At 33.6% G+C, this 24,062-nt stretch overlaps 1 protein-coding gene across 1 annotated transcript; it reads right to left on the minus strand.

Moving 5' to 3' along the window:
• Positions 1–817: 817 nt before the first annotated feature.
• Positions 818–23,169, minus strand: LOC141817633 (uncharacterized protein At2g33490-like; the record flags this gene model as incomplete). Its single annotated transcript, XM_074705278.1, has 8 exons — positions 22,806–23,169; positions 22,077–22,149; positions 13,912–13,986; positions 13,511–13,572; positions 13,357–13,425; positions 1,387–1,415; positions 1,103–1,310; positions 818–1,036 (listed from the first exon to the last, which is right to left on the minus strand). Coding segments are annotated over exons 1-8 (852 nt in total), but the record flags the coding sequence as incomplete, so codon positions are not given.
• Positions 23,170–24,062: the final 893 nt, after the last annotated feature.

Consider the following 24,062-nt stretch of genomic DNA (forward strand, 5'->3'; position numbering starts at 1 on the left):
CCCAAAGTTTGATTCAGTGTACGTGATACATGTGGCTAAATGTCCAACTAGTTGTACAAGATAACAACAAATATATTACGCACATTATCATAAGTGTATTAGACAATCAAAATGACTTTACAATCACAAATAAAAAGTGAAAATTAGTAAGTAAATACATAACAATAAAAAAAACATCATATTTCACATAGAAATGAAGAAAACATATAACACAATTAGATAAACATATAAAAGCGATGGAGGAATGTGGTGGGGTTCGGCATATGGGTTGCCTAGGCAGAGTTGTTTGTTGAACAGCCTGCTAAAGGGACTACTTAATCACTGTGTGAAGCAGCCCCCTTTCATTTCTCCTAGGCAGTTACCTAGACAGCTTTTTAGAACAGTAGAATTGATCATGTGTCAACATTGCCCAATTACTAAATTTTTACTGAGTCCTTCAGAATACTGGATATGCAAACTAACTCATACAGCAAATTATGTCTTCTTGGTGTTCCACACTAAGAGCAACTGAACTCCCATGTTCAGATATTTTCTAGTTGTTTAGAAGAAGTGATAAGATCAGGTCACCAATCAGTACAGAACGATTTCTATGCAAAATGTTAAAAGAAAAATAAGAGGAAGTACTGCATCTGTGCATATGTGAACCTATATAAACACTCAAACGGAGAACTGATTCTTAGTAGTTCAAAGCAACACAGGGTAATTGCCAACAGGTGGATGGAGAACTGATTCTTAGAAGTTCAAAGCAACTCAGAGTAATTGACAACAGGTGGAGAGGTACTATTTTAAAAATCTTGAAAGTAGCAGAAGATCTCACCTCCATCAAGTTTCTAGCTACAGAAGCAGCTTCTTGTTCATTTTGTCCATATTCAGAACTCACTTCATCATCATAGCCAACAGCATCATCCACCTCCTCCTCCGTGTCATCATCCTCGAGGTTAATAAATTGATACTCAATATGCTGTTGTTCAGCAATGAGTTTAACATGTGACTCTACCACCTCAAGAGACTCAACCCCTTTTCTAAAGAAATTTAGCTGATTCAAAAGGAAACAGTATGAGTTTTCCAGTTAGAAAATGAGAATTTTATCTATGAAAACTACCTGTGCCGCATGATGCCGAGCAGCCTGTGTTAAAAGACTCCGAGATTGACCTTGCTTTAGTGATTTCAAGCGGAAGACGAAAAGAGTTGCCTCCTCATGGTAATCTTCTTGAGCTTCTCGCAACTGCTCTAAAGTAAAACTTTCACCTTTAGGATTTTTTGATGTTTCTTTTTCTCTTTGTGCAGCTATCATGTCATTACAGAAATCTCTGCAGAAAGCATTCAAATTTGAGTCATAAAAGCACAGAAGAATTAATATAACAGTAAACTGCATTAGCATTGCACCTTTTCTCATCACACTGACGTTTCATCTCCTGTATTAGCAAATAAACATGTTAGAATTTTAAATGTAGAAGTAACCTAATCTTGAAAAACAGAAGAAAAAAATTCCATGCATACTTGACGAGGAATTGCAGATAATATAAGAATGTCAAAGCCCAACTGATTTTTTAATCTTTGAAGGATGAAAAAAACAGGGAATAAAGGCTAGGATACCTAAATGACAGTGTTTTCTAGAACTCTGTTTGCTAAAAACTTCTACCAATCTATCTCTTCATAATTTGAATGAAGGTTTGCTGTCTATTTATCTTGTTAATAGTATTAGATTTCTAGAATTACTGGTGTAGTGGGTTTAATCCCACATCAAGTGTTTTGGTCTAGGATTTATGGGTTGAATCTATAAATAGTGTGTAAATATCTCTTTGAAAATACAAGCAACACAAATTATCTTTCTCCAAATTTAACATGTTATCAGAGCTTGGGTTAGAGCTTTAAAAGAATTTCCCTAAGGGGTGTTCCATCAATTTCAATTTGATGATAGTGGCCTCCCCTCGTGACTCCAATGAAGGCCTATCATGCAACCTCCTTTTTCACCTGTAATCTTCCAATTGATGGAAGTGATATTTCTTTCTATGGAACACATCCTCTCCTGAGTGATTTTTTACTCTAAACCTTTGGATGCACACCTTCTCAAATGCCTCTCCTACCATCGCCCCAGTCATCCAGATCCATCTATCTATTTAGCAATGAATGCGAGTTCCTAGTGCCAATCCGCCTCCTGTTATTCTCTTTGTCGAAGAAATCAAGTATGAGAAGAGGAGCAATGTTGTTGCCATTCTTCTGCATTTACCGAGACTCCGTCGACAGGAGGAACTAATCCTAGCAGAAGCCTCATCATCATCTTGTACAGTCATACTCTTCAGTCAATGCCTATGATCAACAGCTACCCTAAAAACTTCACCAAATCTATTGGGTCTAAAGCCTATTGCCTCCATCCAACCTCATCCACAGCCTCTTTACCTCTTCTTTCTTGCCACAGAGGTTTATCGACTTTTGGTACTTACATCCAGGTGGTAAAAATGTAAAGGAAAGTAGGGGAAGTGGGTAATATTACTAGAAGGATTTTTCTTTGGGTAGGTAAGGTTCATATTTTTGGTTAGGTTCATCTCTCTTGTAATTGGATGAACCAAATCGTAGATATGAAGGACTATGGACTCGACAGGACCTTAACATTGTGTTTGTTTTTACAAGACTTGGACCTAATAAAACTGACCGAAGGATCATAACGAATAAATAAGTTGATCCAAATTCATCTCTGTGGTTATTCAATATTAATATAAAAGAAATTAATTTTTGAATTGAGGGTTTAGAATAATAATGAACTCTGCCCATGGCGAATAAACCCCGTCATAACTAATCCAAGCCTAGATAAAAGAGGAGGGTTGGGTTAGGCTGTCAACCGACATATAACATAGGCAAATATTATACATAGATTCATCGAACTATTGTGTTAATGTTAGAGTGTTTCCCAAAAGCAATGCATTATAGGGTCCTAATGTAACATCTGATAAGGATCGCAACATCTTCATGAGAACTTAGGTATAATGTTAAATATATAAAAATCTAGATTGGATAAAAAAATTATAGGTATAATAATTGTTTTAGATTTGAAACATAGAAGTAGGAACACTCACTGCAAAACAATAAAGGTAGTAAATATGATGATGATTAAGATAAGAATTAATATTATGTGTGTACAAGTAATAAAATGACTAGAGAAGGTAAGAGCAATAAAGAGCTCAAGTTTTAAATTATGGTATATAATCAATAGTAAAACAAGAAATAGAATAGACATTGTTCTATATAGTTTATTAAGGGATAAATAGTAGGAGTCATTATGAAAGAAAATAGAATTATAGCTCTTAAAATAGTGGTAGCAAAAGAAACTATTAACATAATTAATATATATTCACCTTAAGTAGAAAAAGATAAAGATGCTAAACATAAATTTTAGGAAGATCTAGATATAAAAAATTCCCACCACCAAGATGATTTTAATTAGAAGAGATTTAAATGGTCATATAGGAGTAAGAAATGAAGAATATGATAGGGTGCGTGGGGACCATGATTTTGGATCAAGAAATATATATATATATATATATATATATATATATTAAATTTGGTGATAGTATATAAACTTATAATAGCTAATATATTTTTCAAGAAAAGAGAAGAATACTTGATCATGTTCAAAATTGAGAATAATAAGTCGTAAATTGACTTTTTTTTATAGTCAAGAAAGAAGAGAGATAGAAAATTTTATAAAGATTACAAAGTCACCTTGGAGAAACTTAATCACCCAATATAGATTAGTAGTGTTAAATACACACCTTAAACATAATATCAATAGAAGAAAAATGTGTATAGCTCCTACGATTAAGTAGCGGAAATTAAAAAATAAGAAGTAAAGTAACTTTAAAGAAAAGCTAGAAGGACAAGTATTAAGAGAAATACATAGTGATTCAAATACGACATGGGATCAGATGACATTAAATTTGAAAATGATAGCCAAGAGCATATTTGATACATAAAGAATCTTGATAGTGAAATGAGGAAATACAAGCGAAAGTGTCGGAAACATGAACCTACAAATTACTATACACTTGTAACAACCAAGAAAACTTTAAAAAAATATGCAATGACTAAGAAAGAGGTCAAGAAAGCCATGAGTGAAGACAAGAATGAAACTTTTGAATGTTTGTATCAACAGTTTGATATAAAAGGAGGGAAGAGGGACATTTATAGAATAACTAAAGCAAGAAAAATCTTAAAAAATTTTACCCAAATAAAATACATTAAAGATGAATCTAATAGGATACTACTGAAACGTGAAAAAATAAAAGAGCGATAAAATAAATATTTTCATCAACTTTTTAATGGAAGTTTAGGTGATCAACTTCACTTAGGTAATTTAAATAGGTCAGAAGAGTATAAAAATTTAATTTTTTTATCAAAGAATTTCAAATTTAGAAGTAGAACAGATGTTAAATGGTATGTAAAATAAAAACGGTTATACCAAATAATATTCCAATAAAGGTATAGAAGTGTTTAAGGAAGTAGGTATTAAATAACTTACAAAGTTATTCAACTTGATATTGAAAATGAAGAAAATATTTGATCAGTAGAGGGTAAATACTTTAGTCTCTCCATATAAAAATAATGAAGACATATAAAATCATGTGAATTATAACGGCATTAAGTCATAAGACTTTGGGAAAGAGTGATAGAAAAAAATTACGGAGACCAAGGTAACCAAAAAGTCAATTTAGATTTATTCTTGAATAGTCAACAATAGAAGTTATACATCTTCTCAGACAACTAATTGAAAAATATCGAAAAAGATAAAACTTACATATAATATTCATTTACCTAGAAAAAGTTTATGACAGAATATAAAAAATGATAGAAAAACAATGTTAGTGTAGCATATATTGAAACAATTAAAAATATGCATGAGAATGTAATTAAAACAGTGAAGACTAGTGGATTAATCGAAGCGTTTCCTATATAGATAACATTGCACCAACGAGGTCAATATTAATCTATAGGAAACATTGAGTTGCTTTAGGGAAAAGTCCAAAAAGATTAGCTCTTGAGTTACTCTTTAATATATCTATTTAATGTCAATCTGAGGTCAAAGACATACTTAGTTGTGTGTTGATCTACGGTCGACAAACATTAATCGCATTCATCATTAATTTTATTGTGGACTACTCATGTGAATGTGTAACCTAAAGGACTTAATCGCAATTGCACCTTTATTAATAAGGTATATAAAGTTAGTGAGGGGCTACTTAGGTAACATTACTTGGATATATTTTCCCTTTCATGCTAATCATCCCTAGAGGCTCTTCTCTCTGTGTAAGGTGCTCTTAGCCCACTTCACCTTCTCTAGACGACCACAATTTGTCATCTTTTCTAGATTACTATTTGCTGGTTTGCATCTTTTCCAGATGCAATACGCCATCACAACCTCCGCATCATCTTGCCCTTCCACCTCAAATGAAGCCATCCACATTTTCTTTAAATGTGATGCAACCTCATGACCTCTTGGTGTCTCATGCTTTCTTCTAAAGCCATCTCTTTCCTCACATGTGGCTGCAAACCACCTTTCTATTTCCTAAATCTAGCAAAGCCACATCCACTACTTCCCTAACATCAGTGACACTCCCTTTCAACTATATCTTTCCTGGTGGACTTCCTTTGTTTTCAATGCTCCTTTCTAGATCAATGTCCTTATCTCCTAGTTGTCCCAATTATGTGTCTATTTCATTGTGTCGACTACATTCTTAAATGTCAAACTATTCCTTCTATTTTAAGACGCATAATTATCACAACAAAGAAATTTAATGGAAAGAATTATGTTTTCTCATCCATCGTGGAAAAGTGCATGGATGCATAACTATTGGCTTTGTTATAGTAATCAATTAATACTAGATTTATTAGCATCTCTCATTACTATCTCTGCTACTTGTGATTTAAAATCTGGAATTGTGTCGAGATTTCGATCCTAGACCGAAATAATACAGTTTTGGTACAGTATCATGTCGGGCCAATATAGTTTTAATATTTTTTAAATATTAAATATATTAATTAAAAATAAAAAATTTAATCTAAATATTATTACAAAAATTAAAATATATATTAAATTAATAGAATAATTTTATTAGGCTTTAATCATAGCTAGAAGTTGATTAAAATTATTAACATAAATTATTTAATTAAAATCTTCGACCATTTGCCCTCGGCCCCCACCTATCCGCACCGCCAGTGATTGCAAGCCCACTCAACCCGTCCGTGACGACATCTAGGCCAACGCTATGGATTCAGACATGTCACTAACGGCCTTCAAGCCAACGCAACACATCCAAATGCGTCACCAGGAAACCCGTGTAACATGTTCACGGGGCCTCGAGGCGCATGGCACCGAAGGCATGGCTATACTTGTGCTGATCCGCGCGGGCAGAACGAAATGTTTCACCTATATAAGGCAAAATGACATGAGATTTTAAATTATGCTCCTACTATAAGATATGGACATATGCCTCCTACTATAAGATATGAACATATGATAATAGCTATTTATATGGGTGGCATGTCTTAATCACTTCTAAACTATCACGATTGATTTCAAAGATATCCTTTAGGTATCTTCGGGTGTTCAAAAGATACTGGATAATCATATTGACAATAAAGATGCAATGAAAATAGTTAAAATATTGTATTTTATTAGAGAAATGAATATTAGGAATGTTGGTCAATTCATTAGAGAGAAAGTGCAATATAATAAGTGATGTAGCACAACAAACGGATAAATATATGATTCTCATTCAGAGAAAAGAAAATTAAAAATTATAATATCTCCAAAATGTCTAATATATGGGATCTTAATCCCTTTTCGTAGATTTGATAGAACACCAATTATCCTAACAAAACCTAACACACTTTTTTTAAAAAATAACTTTTTTAAAAATCAATAAATTATAAAACATAACAACTTGGACAATTTTAAATAAAATTAAATTTATGAGTGTTATTCTCCCTAACCAAAGAGAATTGGATTCTGTCAAGTGGGAAGATGGAAATAACAAATCAAGGGTGTCGACTTAGCACATTAGTGCAAGGTGGCGAAGCCTCTCCAACACATTGTTGATCCATTTCTTCCAAAAGCTTGGGGGAGAGGTTTTTAAGTTCAACTTTAATGATCCACATGTTATCATTCTCTAAAAGTCCTTTGTAAGGAATTACGTATCTATGAGTGCTTCCATCCGAAGAGATCACTATTTGATAGTTCATAATGCTCTCCATTTGATGACAAGGTTGTCACAAATGGGAGTGTCGGAAATGGCATTGTCTCCATCATATAAGGTTCGAATGTTCTTAGATATAGCAATGAGTTCTCAATATTAAAAATTGAACTATGTTTAAATTAGTTAGTAAGCCAACGACACGTGCATTAGTTTTAATTTTTCTCACAATTTGAAATGAACGAGAGCAGCAAGCATGAATCTTTTTGAAGCAATTTTTAGAAAGGCATTTTACATGAATGCAACCAAGAATATAGTCACCTACAATGAACTCCTTAAGTTTACAATGTGCACCAGCTTAAATTTTATAAGTTTTATTACACAATATGATTTTCCTCCAGATTTTGTCATGGATCTCTCTCTTGTGCATCTCTCTAATGTACTCAATAAAACTCTTAGCTGACTTAGAAAAATGAGAAATTGTAGGTAAGGGAATCAAGTTAAATAGATTGATGAGTTTTCAACTCATTCGCAATTTCGAATGGACAATGACCACTAAACACCTTAACAAATTTTCTAAAATACAATTAAACCTCAATTTGACCATCAGCTTGCAAATGAAAGGCGAAAGATAATTTAAGTTAGATATCAAATAATTTCATAGTTTTCAAAAAATAGCTAACACACTTTAGGTCCCATCTAACACAATATACATAGATAGCTCGTACAATCGAACGATTTTCCTAAAAAACAATCTAGCTATTTATGATACATCATTTGTTTTATTGCATGGAATAAAATATTTAGGAATTCTATCTACTACTCTAAAATCGAGTCATGACTTTTATTTGTGCAAGTTAATCCTAAGATAAAGTTTATATTAATACATTTCCAAGGTTTATGAGATATGGGTAATGGCACATACAATCCAATGTTTCTTAGTTGTCTTTATTGTTTGACTTGTGTGGCATTCTAATTTGATCCATGCAATGTCTCATCGCAGTGAATGCTACTAAATCAATCAAGCACAAGGGCAATCATTTTATCCTTTTTAAAATGTCCAACTAGGTCAATGGTGTGTAATTCCCAAATAAGAAAGTCACTAAGTGAAGTCCTAGGGATGTATAGATGTTTGCCTTTCACAAATTCTATCAAATCACGAAAATTTTCATTTTGGACATCTCAATAAATTATTTTAAAGTAAAGACAGTAATATATTCATCTTTAAGGCAATCGAATCGATGTGCAATGTGGTGACAATACAACTACTAGTTGTCCATGATAAAACAATATTTTAGAACAAAAGTTTACTCTTGTAAAAACTCAACTCACCTATCATATTAATTTATTTTGAGATTAAATGAAATTAATGCTTTCTGATCTGGATAGAAAATGAACTCATAAGGTACTAAATAATAACGTCAATGTCTCAGTGCTTAAATAATAATATAAAACTCTGTTATATTTGGAATAATGTTGTCAAATCTCATTTACCTTTTTACCAAATGCAATTGGGTGGCGAATGGTTTAAAGAGGTTAAGATCTTCTATGAACAGTACCCTAAGTCATCCTTTCCTTAATCTCCTTAAAGGTCGGCGAGGTAGATTTACTCCATTAAATCTCCCCCTTTTAGGCAGTTTGTCACAGGAGCCATGGTGGCACTAAAATAATTAATAAAGCAATGAGAAGGTCATAAAGCCATGAAAGCTTTGAGCCTCTTGAAGGGTACACAGCTCGGGTCATTCTTAGATTACTCTAATCTTTTGTAGATCTATCAAAATGGCATATGCAGAAATTATAAACCAAGGACAAGAATTTGGGTTATAAAAAAGAACACTTTTCAGGTTGGCAAATAGTTTTTCTATCCTAAAGGTCTCTAATACGAGGCAAATATGCTTTCAGGTGATCATCACATGTCATGCTACAAACTAGAATGTCATCAAAATAAACAAGGAATTTTCGTATAAAAAGCTTTAAGACTTGGTATTCGGAAGTCCAAAGGGCATGACTAACAACTCATTCTGTCATTATTGTGTCTTAAAGGCAATTTTACATTCATCGTTAATCCTGATGTCTACTATGCAAGACAATCTTAGGGAACCAATAGACTCTTGCCATAAAGCATGTCATCAAGTCTTGGTATGAAAAATCAATACTTAATCATAATCTTGTTGATTATATGACTATCTACACACATTCTCAGGAGTTATCCTTTTGGGCAGACCAATAAGACAAGACAACACACGAACATGCTTTCTCTAATAAAACATGTTTTGTAAGGCTTCTTAGACTTGCCTATATAGCTTAACAAGCTCTAAAATATTTAGATGATAATGTGATAGGTTGGGCAATTGTGACTTGTTGGATCATGAGTATAGGTGGAAGATCAACATAGTGTTGGATCATTCACATAAGTAGGAGTTTATTAGGTAATTTTTCATTAATTATATCTTGGAACTCATTTAACATCTCTTTGACTTTATGGGAAAGGTGTTTTAGTGAATCTTCAGAACAAAGTGTGAGATTTTGGGTTATTAATGCTACCATCACTCTTAATTTATTTTCTTCTTTTTGAAGTTAAGACTATGAGCAAGTGGAGAGCTTGTGTCGAAGGTTCAATTGGTTTGGTTGTTGGCATAGGTGTGAACTATGGCTTGCTAGGCTAGGTCGGATACAATCAAATATTTTGGTTATTGGGTTTTCTTGTCTATAGTGAGTGACAAAGAGATCATAAAGCTAGGGTGGTCGGCTAAGGATGACATGAGTCACAATCATATGAAGAACGTCACACCATATGTTATCTTCTATCTTATGTAGGCCCATCTCTATAATAACTAAACACCTTTATATAGATCTAATCTATCCACACCACCTCATACGGGTTCAAGTGTGATTTTAGGATGGCTTGAATCCTAAAAAGGGTCTATGTGGAAACTACGTTCATATAGCTCCCATTGTTGATCATGATTTTACAACAGTTACTCCTACATTTTGCATGTGTGGAAGATGCTAATACGTTTACATGTGTCATCTAAAGTGGGTATTAAAAGGATACAAGGCACTGCATTAAGTCCTATGGTTTGTTCTTCAATTTCCTTAGTTTCATGGTGTTTGTCAAGTGGACTACCTAGGATTAGAAAGTATGCATTTTTATTCCAAGGCTAAGACTGTATGCGGACACTTGGATGCCACATGATTTTAATTGTAATAATCCAAACACTGAATGTTAAGATTTTTCTATTTTTCCAAGGCTTGTGCTCATCTCTACTTGTATTATAGAGACAAGGTGGGTAGACCTAGTGGATTTACTTGATTATAGTGACGACCTATAAGTAGGAGTGCAATCAATTGATCATGAAGGTCGTAAGGTAGCAATTTACATAAATTGATCAATTTCTTTAGCCTTCCAGGTGGCCTCTTCGATTGACATGGGGGTAAAAAATTGTATTTGTCTTTAAATCTCATATCTCAATCCATTAATGAAGTTAATCAAGATTTTCTTATGTCTAATTTTAGGGTACAACACATTTGTAAATTTTTAAATTTGTTTAGATATTCAATTTACCCTAGTGGGATAAGGCTTTATTGTTGTTGTTGTTGCTTAGATATTCAATTTACGTTCATATTTGATTGTTCTAAATTGATTCACATAGTGTACTATTGGTTTCTAAAATTTATTGCAATATATTTTCTACTTATAATACATTTCACCCCTATATGTATTGATCTTGGATATTCTGTCAAAATTTCTTCGCCAAACCTATGAGTTTGAATTTTGCAAACCATGCTCGTTCAATTTGGGTCATATTATAGTGAGTCCAAAAACCATCAAAACTAGAGGCATCTAGTTTAACCATGTGGATAATATTTATTTTTAGTCTACTTTCGAATCTAAGTTTATGTTTAGACCTAGGTCGAGGTTTGGGTGTCTTGAAAGTAATCTCCTTCATCTGTGATTGATTGATAGTCCCACCATGGATAATGCCTAAGTGATTATTGAGCTACATGTAATATGTCAATTGTATGCTAGCAGCTCATGTCCATTACCAACTTAGTAATCATGCCATCAACATAAACTTTAAATCATTCTAGGTATTTCACTCTAGATCAGAGGGTTTTTTATTATTTTTCCCAAATTCACACCTAATATTTATCATTCCGATTGTGGGGTTTTTGATCATAGTCACAATTTGGAGGTTCAACAAGTAATGAGAATTATAAATTAAGCAACACAATAAATTTAAGGAAACAAATTGAAACGTAGAAAATAATAACTAAAGAAGTAGGCAAATACAAAGATCATCATAAAAATTGATGGAAATAAATGATATGTGACCCAAATAGGGAATGTGAAGAAATTAATGAAAATTAATTACGACAATGATTTTTAAGTAAGAACAACGTTATTGAGTTGATACGAATCTCTACCGATGAAAATTTTACACGAAATAGATCATCGATGTGATGAGAAGTGGTGAGAACAAGAAAACAATAATAAGAAAAATGAGTTGGAAAGTATTAAACACCAAATTAAGAATTTGATTCTCATATCAATTGATGCAACGCAGCAAACAAATAAAAAAGCAATCCTCATCCAGAAGAAAATTATCAAGTTTTACTCAAAAAAAAAAAGAAATTAAAAATTATATTTTCTCAAAACTTATCCAATATCTACTAACCCCTTTTATAGATTGGTAGCATAATTTATTGTTCATAAAATATAACACTTTCTGATAAAACTCTAATTATCTTAATGAAAATGTGATACAAAGTAAACAACTTTTTAAAAAGTTTAACATTATAAAATTTAAAGACTTGGACAACTTTAAATAATTTTAAATAGAATTAAATTTTAACTGCACTAAAAAGATTATTAATTTTATTAACAAATTTATTAATCACACCACTAGTAGCCCTAGATATGAAAATATTTGCAAGAATTAACTCACCATTGTTAATAACATATATAAAATAGTGAAAGGCTATTCTCAGGGACTCTAATTGGGAAATATTTCCCCTTTACAAACTCCTTAAGTTTTATTTCCCTTCTGATGGGAGTAATTTATTTGTGTTGCATTCCATTCACCATATCTGAGTCTGCATTATCTAGTTTTCATAACAAGCAAAACATAAATATTGTTGATGTTCCAACCAGGGATTGAAATCTCGTGCCGTATCGCCCGATACGCATGAAAAATTTCGTTCCGCCGCGGCACCGGCACCGGCATAGCACCGGCACACGAATTCAGGCCGGAGAACGCCTCCAGAGGCATCGCGAAGCCTCGGCGACGCCGCCGGAGGTCCCGCCCGGGGCCGGCGACGCCGCCGGAGGCCCCGCCCGGGGCCGGCGACGCTCCGTACGGGCGCACCGATCGCGCGGCGCGCGACTTTTTCCTTTTTTTTTTTTTAAACTTAGGTTTTAATTAAGGATTAATAATCAATTCCTAGCTATAGTTTAAAATTATAATTCGAGATAATTTAAATAGGCTTTATTACAACCTATAAATTATCAAAAAAAATTTATATTTTATTTTTAAATATTTAGATTAAAAATTTTTATTTTAATTAATATATTTTATATTTTAAAAATACCGAAACTATACCGGCATGGTACGATACGGTACCGAAACTGTATCGTTCCGGTCCGGGACCGAAATTCCGGTACGGCTCGATATTTTAAACCTTGGTTCCAACTAAAGAGTAATCCTTCCATTCACATCTAAGTATGCATTTTCTACTTGTAACAAGCCAAACGTAGATAGTATACATGCTCCAATTTGAGAGTAATCCACATCCAGTGTTTAGGGTTAGGACATGTGTGTTATTGATGCTATAACTTAAAGAGAAATCCACATCAAGCGTGCAGAGTTAGGGCATGTGTATGTGCAGGTACATGGGCACGTGTGTGTGCATACAGATGTGTTGTGTGTTTGGGCACACATACATACACATATATATATGACAACTAGATCCACAAATTACATTATTTTGATTTTCTATAAGATTTTAACTTAAGTATCAACCCTTGTAGGTGTTTTTTTTTTTGTGTCCTGTGAACTCTTTGTTTAGCGTAGTTACAATAGCACAAGTCTATAACACTAGACTGAATTATAAACACATCAGTTCTATTTCTAGAATGTAAAAGCCTTCTTTCAAACAAAGAACAAACCTCTACAATTTGTAGTTCCTTCAGAAGAGATTCCGATGGGGTAGTGATGGTCTCTAGGATATGCATTCGCTGGGAGTAAAAGGGTTAATTCGTGCTGCAGTTCAATTGAAAAGAATGTAAATGAAATTGCCAAAGCATAAAACCCAGAACTTACATATCTATCAACATGTTTCTGAAGTTCAAACTGCGCTTTTCCAAGCATCAACAGTACCCTCCCTACATTAATTTAACAGTTGGAAATTATGAGCAGCAAGATACTTAAACAATGATTTCAAACAAGATCAGCTAACCATCTAGTTTCTAGTTAATCATAGAAGACCTTCAGAATGTATATATATCAACTATGAAATGTTATACTATAACCACACCTGGCAAAAAAATCCATTAAATTTTAAAAAGAACTAATAAGTTATAGCAAAGATAACATCATTTTGAGAGAGAGAGAGAGAGAGAGAGAGAGAGAGAGAGCATATTTTATTTCACAATTAATCTGATATGAGTTGGTACTAGGATCCCAAATTAAATGAGAGGAAAAGAAAACCTTGATGCACTTACCACTTTCTTCATCATCATTTTGTGCAGTTTTGACAAGAAGACAAGCACCCAATTCGTTTAAGGCTTCAGAGAACTCTGAAAAATATCACACAAATGTATAGCAGCATTCTGAAAATTTTGTAAAAATAGAATAAATAAAAATATTCTTACAAAGGGAGCTAAACTACTTTATCTAAGCATGGGAACTTCTGAATCAAGAGTGCCAAGTCTCCAAATTCACAAATGTTACAAAGGCTAAAATTGTTGGAAGATAAAAAACCACTAGATCTTCCAAATTACAGAAGACTTCCTGAGGTTGGAGACCTTATGCTGGACAAACTTCAAAAAGAATGCAGCCAACTCCTTTTGGAGTCTAATAAAAGTCAACAATGATGACAATAAAATGGCAGTGTGGTAGTTATTGATGAAATATGAAATTACTTTCATGGACCTTAAATTTGGAAAGAAATAAATAACTAAAAAAGATTCACCCTTCTTTTCTCACATGTCAAAGGAACTTTTTCTCCAAGACCTCAACATTGACATAAGAAAAAACAATTAGAAGATTGCATAATTACACTAAGAAAAGCGAAAGTGGGGAACAATTGTCAAGATCCTTCATCATCATAGCATATGTAAAAAATAATAGACTCTAACTATAGTTTAGATATTACCATGAATTGAAATTTAGTTTACATTAGTCGACATAGGTAAAGTTTGTCATTCCACTCACTGACACATGGAACAACCTTGAGATTGTAGCATGATGATAGATGACGCTTACACAAAGTAAGCTACAACGACGGGTGACATTCGCATGAAGCTATGACTAGGTCTGCAATAATCACAACACAATGACTTGATGACGAGGTTGTGTGAGGTGACCATAGCATTAATAAGGTTGCGCTAGGATTGGTGAGGTCGAGCAAGGGTGCCCATGGTCGTGTGACATCAACATCAATGGTGTCATTCACATGGTTTCCCAACTCTTCTCCTCCATTATGCCTCTGACACATGCTACTAAGCTTAGTACAATAGTAGCATTATCTTATTCTAGTCAAGGACCAAAACTTTAGCTAGATTTTAAACCTTATTATTATTTGCTAGCCCAAATGCTAGGTTAGAGAGCATTTGACTACTTGTGCCAATGGTCACATTTAAATTCAAGAGTTATTTTTTTAAGGGCAAAAATCAAAGGGCACCCTTTTATTGCAATCATTAAAAGAACACCCCATTTCATTAATCATCAAAAGGACACCCTATCCTATATTTTATCCCGAGAATACTTTTACTCCAATGCCATATAGCACGAGGCATAGTTGCTACAAGTTGTAGTAGCTATGATTCATAGCTGCTATAATGTGTAGTAGTCAACTTTGGTCAAGTTGCTCTAGCTTGATCAAAATACTTTTATATCAAAATACGCTTTATGATTCATAGCTGCTATAATGTGTAGTAGTCAACTTTGGTCAAGTTGCTCTAGCTTGATCAAAATACTTTTATATCAAAATACGCTTTATCAACTTAGTGAAAATTGTTCAAACTTGATTAAAATCACTCCAATATATTGTTGTAGCAACTATAATTTGTAGTTGTTATGCGTTGTAGCAGCTATAATCCATAAGTTGTTCCACATTGTAGTAATTATGATCCATAGGTACCACAACGTATAGCAGTTATGGATTGCAATTGCTAAAAAAGTATTTAAGTGATTTTGATTAAGTTAGAGGGACTTTGATGAAATTTCATCAATTTTGATCAAATTGGTAAAAGTATTTTCATATAACAATGCTCTATGTGTAGCAAATTTGATCAAGTTAGAGTAATATTTTTTTATGTTGTAGTAGGTATGCCCTGTAACTGCTACAATAGCGTTGAAATAAGGAGATAAAATATTGGAAAGGGGTGCCCTTTTGATGATTAATGAAAAAAGGACACCTTTTGACAATTCCAATAAAAAGGGATGCCTTTTAATTTTCTCTATTTGGAGGCATTAGCATGTCACCCCTCACGTATGATAGTGATCTTTTAAACGAGAAACGGTTGGTACCACTCTTGTATAGTGTTGTAGTAGTGCTTGCCTCTATGAAAATTTACCTAGTTATTTAGCTAAGCATGACACAGCAAAATGCTCATTCTTTAATAGTTTTCTTGAGCAACAAACAAGTTAAACAAGCAAGTATGCTTTGCCCAAATCCTCCTTATGCTCTTACTTAGGCCCTTAAGTTAAATCTCATGAAGTTGGCTAAGGAGAACTATTCATCCTACAAGCATTCAGCAATATAAAAGTGTGGGAATTTATTCCTTCTATCATTTTCTCTTGTAATTGTGATGCAAATATCCACAACCAGTTTGCTAACAAGACTTTTCAATGTGTCTTTAGAAACAAGTCTATCAAAAAAGAAAAAAAATCCATTGGAAACAATTCAAATGAACTTAAGCTAGAAAAAAGCACCTGTCAAAGAAAATGCATGTGCTATTTACAAATAATAACAAAATAAATGTGCGCGATGTGAGAAATATGTATGCATATGTCATGTAATATTGCAACCTTTAACAATATTAAATTACAAAATTTGAAGAAAAATCTTCAATTTATACCAAGTAGAATAACATGTTAATATTAAATAGAAAACAAAAAAGGACACAACTATATGATAAGACCGAGAGAGACACTTAAGGGAGGAAATAGTGTAATCAAAAACTATTTTTAAATTTTATCAAAGTTATCTGAATAAATGCAGAGGAAATTAAATATTTTTATATTTTAAAAAAATAGGTTGGAAATTTAAATATTTTCAAATTTTTAAAAAAATATAATAGCAATTAAATATTTTAAGATTTAGAAAAATTCAACGAAAATAATGCTTTTAAGTTCTTGAAAAAATGTACAAAATAGTTAATATAGTTTTTGAAAAAAAAGCTAGCAAAATGAAAGTATTAAATTAAAAGATTTGTATGAACAAGAAAATTTTAGTGCAATAAGAAAAAGAAAAACAAACAATATTTTTATGGTTTAAAACCTCCGGTTCCTATAACACGGCCAATGGACTCATAGGGTGAATCGCTCCTCAAAAATCCATTATATTTTCTCTTTGAAAATATTTTGAAGGTGAAAAAACCTTTTACAAAACCAATTCCAACAGAGTATAAATACCTACATGATGAGTATAAAGTTTGAAGGTAGAGGCCTTTAGTTTAAAATTGAAACGAGAAAAGCAACTAGATTAGTAAAACTGTGAAAGTTGAAAAAAATGAGTCGTAGAATATTGTTGAATCTTGTTATACGTGGAGTACTAGTTGTGGTTTCTTGATTATAGTGGAAAGTATGTTGAATGTGGATATCACCAATAGTCAAGTGTTTCATCCTCGTCTGTTTCATTCATTCTCATCAATCGATTAATCCACTATTTCTTGGAGCATTGTTTCATCCTTTTATTGCCTCCGGTTGATTGTCAATTGCCAGCAGTCAACTATTTCAACTTCAATAGACACAATCTCCATGTTAGTCAAGTAATTCGGATTAGACTTTGTCACATCCTCTGAATCACATTTAATTTACTTGGATGCGGACCGAAGTGGGTCATTAGATTCAACTCTTCTGCTGATAGCAGTCAACTCAACTAAATAGATACATGACCTATTCCCTTGGATTCCAATTATGTCATTTGTTAACTATGTCATCAATTGTCTCTTTTTTGCCATCTATCCCATCCCATCTAACAACTAATCTGCATCAAAGTCTATCCTTCACTGAATCCTCTAATAACTATTTCACTAGTCGACTCCAGATGATAACCTTCAACTTTTTCAAATCATATCATATTTAACGATTACGATAATCTTAATTTAACAATTAGGATAACCGAAGTGTGTCATCAGTCAATTCAACTTTTTTGCTAATAGGAGTCGAGTCAACCAAATAGATACATGACATATTCCCTTGGATTCTGATTATGTCATATGTTGACTGATCAATCATCTCTTTTTTTACCATCTATCCCATCTCATCTATCAGCTAATCTAGATCCATGTCTATCCTTCATTGAATCCTCTGATAATTATTTCACTAGTCGACTCCAGATGATAACCTTCAACTTTTACAAATCATATTCTATTTAACAATTAGGATAATCTTAATTTAAATCATCTTGGAATAGAAAAAATCTTCATAAATGTTGATCAATTATATGAATCAATTAATTAGAAATTACCATCAGTTGATTGGTCTCTTAACTTTGACCTTGAACACCTAGTCTAAAGTACAAGTCACCCTCTCACATCTTGCATGCTACGAGATTACCTTTGGACTTTTTCCATGATAGTTATCCGGTTATCCTCGGCATACTAAGACTTTACATCTACCAACTCACCTTTGGGTCTTTCTTCATTTGTCGCGTATCCGGCCCACCTTGACCTATTAAGATTTTATCTATCGACGGGTTCGAACTTCCTTTATTAAATGTCTAGTTAACCTTAACCCATTGGAATTTCCACCGACTTCCGTCGAAGTTTCCCATTGCAGTTGCAATATTAGTGTCAAGAAATACTGCTCTTGCATGCTTATACACGGCGTGAGTACAATAATATAAATTTAAATTTAAACCTTCATCAATCATATTAAAATCACATTAAAATAATATGGTCAAGATTGACCACTTGATGCATGATTACACCGAAATCTTCCCTTTTTGATGTTTGACACCTAGTTTAAATTTAGAAAATAATAATAATTTAGAGAAAGTCACATTTAGACTCATCCTTCTAAATCTCTTGTTTCTCCTCTTTTAATTTAAATAAGCAAGAAACTTAATCTTATCCCCTTTAGTCTGGAAGATAAAAATATTCTAACTTTAATTTCTTATCTCTCCCCATTTGCTATATATAAAAAAAAATGGTTAGAAAATGTTAAAAAACTTCTTAGCTCCCCTCAAGAAAATAAAAGTAATATAGTGGGGGCTACTCCTCCTTAAGATCCCCTAAAGACAAGAGATATGAATATAATCCAAAAAAAAATTATTGATAATAGGTCGTCATTGTATTTTACTCAATAGTGGACTCACTACACTATTGTTGTTTTTTGATTAGGTAGCTAGTTCCTACTCTACAACGAAGTGCAATGGACTTTAAAAATTTATTAATAGTTATGAGATAATAAAAAAGTTCTAATATTTTACATACACTTGTAACTTTTCTATAAATAACTATGGGATAATAAAAAATTTCTAATATTTTACACACTTGTAACTTTTCAATATTTATAGGGAAAAATAAATTTTAAAAATATTTTACTTTATTTTCAAAGTTAATACCGTTTTCAAAATCATAAAACTTTACCATACATATTCATCAAAATTTCAATATCATGCATTCTTCGACTATCATATAATAAAAGCATATCATAAAATTACTCGACCATTTATGAAATTATATAAGATCAGCAAGTCACAAAATTCATTATATTTTATCATATAAGGCAAAAACGAATGAGCATACAAATATATATAAACGATAATATAAGTTGAGTCAACAAACATCATCAACTAAGTCAAGTTGAACACGAATCTGATATAGTCAAGCATACAATAACACCAATCTAGTACTCCCCTAATTTGATCTTGTGACAGGGGTTGTCATAGGTTCCACCTTCTCAACATCTCATAGATCTCATCCTACATCCTACCTTTCTCTAAACACATCCTGCTATTATCAAAATTCATCAAATCACATTCTTGAGATCTAACCTCTCCTCATTGCGAGCTAGTCTGGATAAAATACTAAGTAGTTGTGGTGGTGGCATCTATGTTGCCTCCTCATCGTCGTTGGTTGATCATCTTCCTTGCTTATATACAACCACCCCATCTCTGATAGTCATCCCTGCTAAAGGAAAGCTACCAAACTCTGATATGGTCATAGTTTGGGAACAAGGGTTGAGGATCTTCTAGGTGGCATCTATGCCTAACGATATGAAGGATGCAGTAATGATGTTGCTATAAGGCATATAAAGCACTTCTCCTGAGTGGGGCTTGTAGAGTAGATGATAGACCTAAAAAGATATGCAATGCAACATTGACATTTATTCTATGCTCTAGGGCATACATTATAAACAATTGGAGAAGGTGCATACATTATCAAAAGATGGAAAAGGTTGATTTTGGCTTGTCCCCTAGCACAAAGGGTACCTGACAACCACTTTGTATAGTACGTTGTTAAGAGTAATTAACCAGCAGAAAGAAAGACGTCGGTGGATAGACGCTTGTGACCAAGGTTTAAAATATCGAGCCCTGCCGGAGTTTCGGCCCCGGACCGGAACGATACAGTTTCGGTATCGTATCGTACCGTGCCGGTATAGTTTCGGTATTTTTAAAATATAAAATATATTAATTAAAATAAAAAATTTAATCTAAATATTTAAAAATAAAAAATAAAATTTTTTTGATAATTTATAGGTTTTAATAAAGTCTATTTAAATTATCCCGAATTATAACTTTGAACTATAGCTAGGAATTGATTATTAAAACTTAATTAAAATCCTAAGTTTTAAAAACAAAAAAAGGAAAAATCGCGCTCCGCGCGATCGGTGCGCCCGCGTGGAGCGTCGCCGGCCCCGGGCAGCGTCACCGGTTCCAGGCGGGGCCTCCGGCAGCGTCGCCGGCCCCGAGCGGGACCTCCGGAGGCGTCGCCGAGCCCGGGCGAAGCCTCCGGAGGCGTTCCCGGTCGGAATTCGTGTGCCGGTGCCGATGCCACGGCGGAACAAAATTTTTCGTGCGTATCGGGTGATACGGCACAAGATTTCAATCCTTGCTTGTGACCATGAAAATAATGATTGAGGAATCATACGAATGAAACTATGTGACTCTCTACATTCTAGAAACTCTTGGAAGATTAAAAAAAAAGGAAAATTAACACATCCTACTCTGACTGATTTGAAGGAGCAAAAGAAAAATCAACACATCTTAGTCTAGCCAAATAAATATCCTCAGTGCACCTACAAATTGTTATAAAACTTCTTGCACAAGCCAACATTAATTGTTAGGTGGAGTAAACTACGTTATGAAACCTATAGTAGTTTATAACTTTGATCACATTTGAGCAAAATTCGTTAAAGATTCAAGTTTTGAAGCGTTGTGTACTAATTAATATGTGCATTTGATCATGGCATTTCTTCGAATGGTCCTTGGGAATCATTCCTGGTGAGAAATGAGGATTGTATTTGATCATGGCAAAAATTTTCAAACTGAGTTTTATTAGGGTTAAAATGTGTTATCTAAATTCCATAAGGCTTGTATTTGAGTTTTAGCAAAAACTCTGGTGAGAAATGAGGATTAAAAGTGTTGATCTTGGGTTTTCAGCTCAAGAGAAAGGAGTCAGTTGTGAAGTTGACTTTGAAACCTAGGACTGCTATTTTTTACTTGTCCCCCTTTATTGATTAATCATTCCTGGTCAATCAACTAATTTAACTTATATTAATCAGTTGAATGCCCAATAGACTCATATTTATGATCATCAAGGGATAAAAGCATTTAATGTCAATGAACAATATCAATAATTGATTCCTGAGTCAACTAGAGTCAAACAAAAATGAAGTAATAGTAACTAATAGTGAACAAAACGTCCAAAAGATCAACAAATTTTGATCCCAGTATTGTGCTTTCATTCTACATGTTTCAATGCACAATGAAGGTGATCTTGCATAAATCACTGTAAGAATGTATTTCTAGTATTCAAGAATGCATAGTTTAAAATTTTAAGCCGTATCAGAGTTTTGATTTATAACCAGAACGATACATACCATATCATGTCGTGTCAATATGATTTTGATATTTTTTAAATATAAAATATATTAATTTAAAATAAAAATTTTAATTTACATAATAAATAATAAAAAAAAATTTTAATGCAGGATTGCGGTGACCCCACGTAGGTCGCTGTGAGATCACGACACCCCAACGACTCTACGAAGTTCCTTGCGAGATTGATCAATTAAAACAGTATACAAATAATATAGATATATTGTTCAATTGAAGTTTATCCAAAATTATAACATATTCTTGGACATAGAATAATACTCCTTCCAATAAATAATACTATTGTGGTAAAATTAAATTTTGTATACTGGTTATCTATAAAGTTTTTTTTTAAAAGTCCAAAATCATCAGGCTACAAAAAGAGATTGAAATAGATACCATATGCACTATTTACAGTAGCAGCTGCTGCAGAAAGTAAGCTCTCATAGCAGTCCTTCATATCAACCATATCCTGCAAGTATTAAGTACCAAATTTAATATATAAAAGTTATCGGTTGGAAGGATATACAAGAGCCCGTTTCTTGGCACACGTTCATAATTTAGAGGGGAAAACAGAAGCACGTAGTGTTTAAATTCTAATGATGGAGTTAATTTAGCAGCACATAGTTGTTTGACCAAGTACTGAGATAGTTGTTGATCGAGAATTATAAAATGAAGGCATAAGTTTTTTAGGACAAAACCAACATATGGATACTGAAAATAAAGAAGTGAATCAACCTGTTTACGCATTATTTAACTGAAGAAAAATCAAACGTCTTAAAGAAAACTACCTCTTAGCCAGTTTCCTAAATCGTTTGGCCTACGGTGTTATGCGATCTCACCATAACTATCTCAGTATACTCTGGCATTCATTTATGCTGTAAGTGCCAACCAACCAACAGTTTGCAGAAAAACGAACAAAAGATTGGCATAGATAAAAAGAAACAAGGATAAGGTCAAGAGGACAATTGCTATTGTTGTTAATTAACATTTTTCACAATGAGAAACGGAGAACGCCTGAATATTGCCCCTTCCCTAGAAATCCTAACTGAAACTTCCTAGTGAGGCAGAGGAATTAACATATAGGAACCCATTTTTAGGGGAAAAGAAATGGAGCAGGAGCCATACCTGGGAGGCCTGGAGGAGCTCGTCCTGGTACGCCGGTAAATGGGCATCCCTCTTATGCTTGTGATGGTCGTGCTTGCGGAACGCAAAGCCCCGCATTTTCTTCAGTGAAGACTTCATCTCTGCCACCCCCCTCCCCCTTCCCTCTTGATATCTCCGGGTCAATCACACGAGATCAAACGCCCCCACACAGACCAAATTTGCAATTCCAAATCCCTAACTGAAACAGGAATACATAGACACCGAGAAGAGAAAGAAGCGAATCCAAGAGAATAGGAAAAAGGAGAATGGAATCTAAGAAACTGCGCCAGAAGAGAGGCAGGCGAGACAAATCGATTTCCACAGAGACCGCTCTCTCGTGCTTCGTTTTTTTGTTCCTTCATTTTTGCTCCATGGTCAAAAAAGGAGATTTTATTTTATTCGAGAAATAACGAGGGAATGTCGCGAAAATAATGGCGTAACGAACCGAACCGGACAAACTTCTCGGCGAACGCTGGTCTTAATTGAATTGGCCGGATTGTTCGGCTTCATTGGCTATCTGAACCGGCTTCGGAAAAACGTCGGCTTTCGCCGCAGAAGTCGTCAACGTTCCACGGTCCACATTTGCGGCCGTCCGATGGCGTCGATGTTTCGGGAGCGGATCCTATCCAGGATCGCTTCTAACTAACGGCGTTAAGACAAGATTGACTCCAACAAGTTCGACGTGTGAGATTTCGATAAGATTTTGATAGGATTACCACAGAAAATGACTGAACGAGGTCCTGCAGGGAATCCCCATTGACAAAAAAAAATTGTGAAATAAAAAACCCCATGGACATCGAGTCAACTGGCTGCAACTCCCCGAGGCAGAAGGAATGCTGAAACATTGATGGAGAAGAAAAAATTTTGATCAAATCAGTTCATCTTGCGGTATAATAATTGAAGTACGTGCATTAATAACTCGAGCCGACTATAAATTAGGGCTGCATTTTTAAAAATAAAAAATTACACGTAATTACATAACATAATAGACGAGAACAGAAAAGAACATTAACGAAACCTTCGAATTAAAACAAAAAAAGGTTTCGTTAATGATTTGTTTTAGTAAACTAAGTTTTAAATATTTACATGAATGCTACATATATTCAATTAAATCAAAGTAGTTTGGATTAAAAACAACTTAGCACTAACAAGAACATGAGTTTCTTAGGATAAATTTGTTCATTCATTACATCTAAACTCATTTATCATCTTAAGCGTCATAAGGTTTATCAAAATTAA

Source organism: Curcuma longa, unplaced genomic scaffold (genome assembly GCF_044706935.1).
Source record: "Curcuma longa cultivar G26 ecotype Majalengka, Jawa Barat unplaced genomic scaffold, ITB_CL_G26_1.1 contig_21312, whole genome shotgun sequence".
Lineage (NCBI taxonomy): Eukaryota > Viridiplantae > Streptophyta > Magnoliopsida > Zingiberales > Zingiberaceae > Curcuma > Curcuma longa.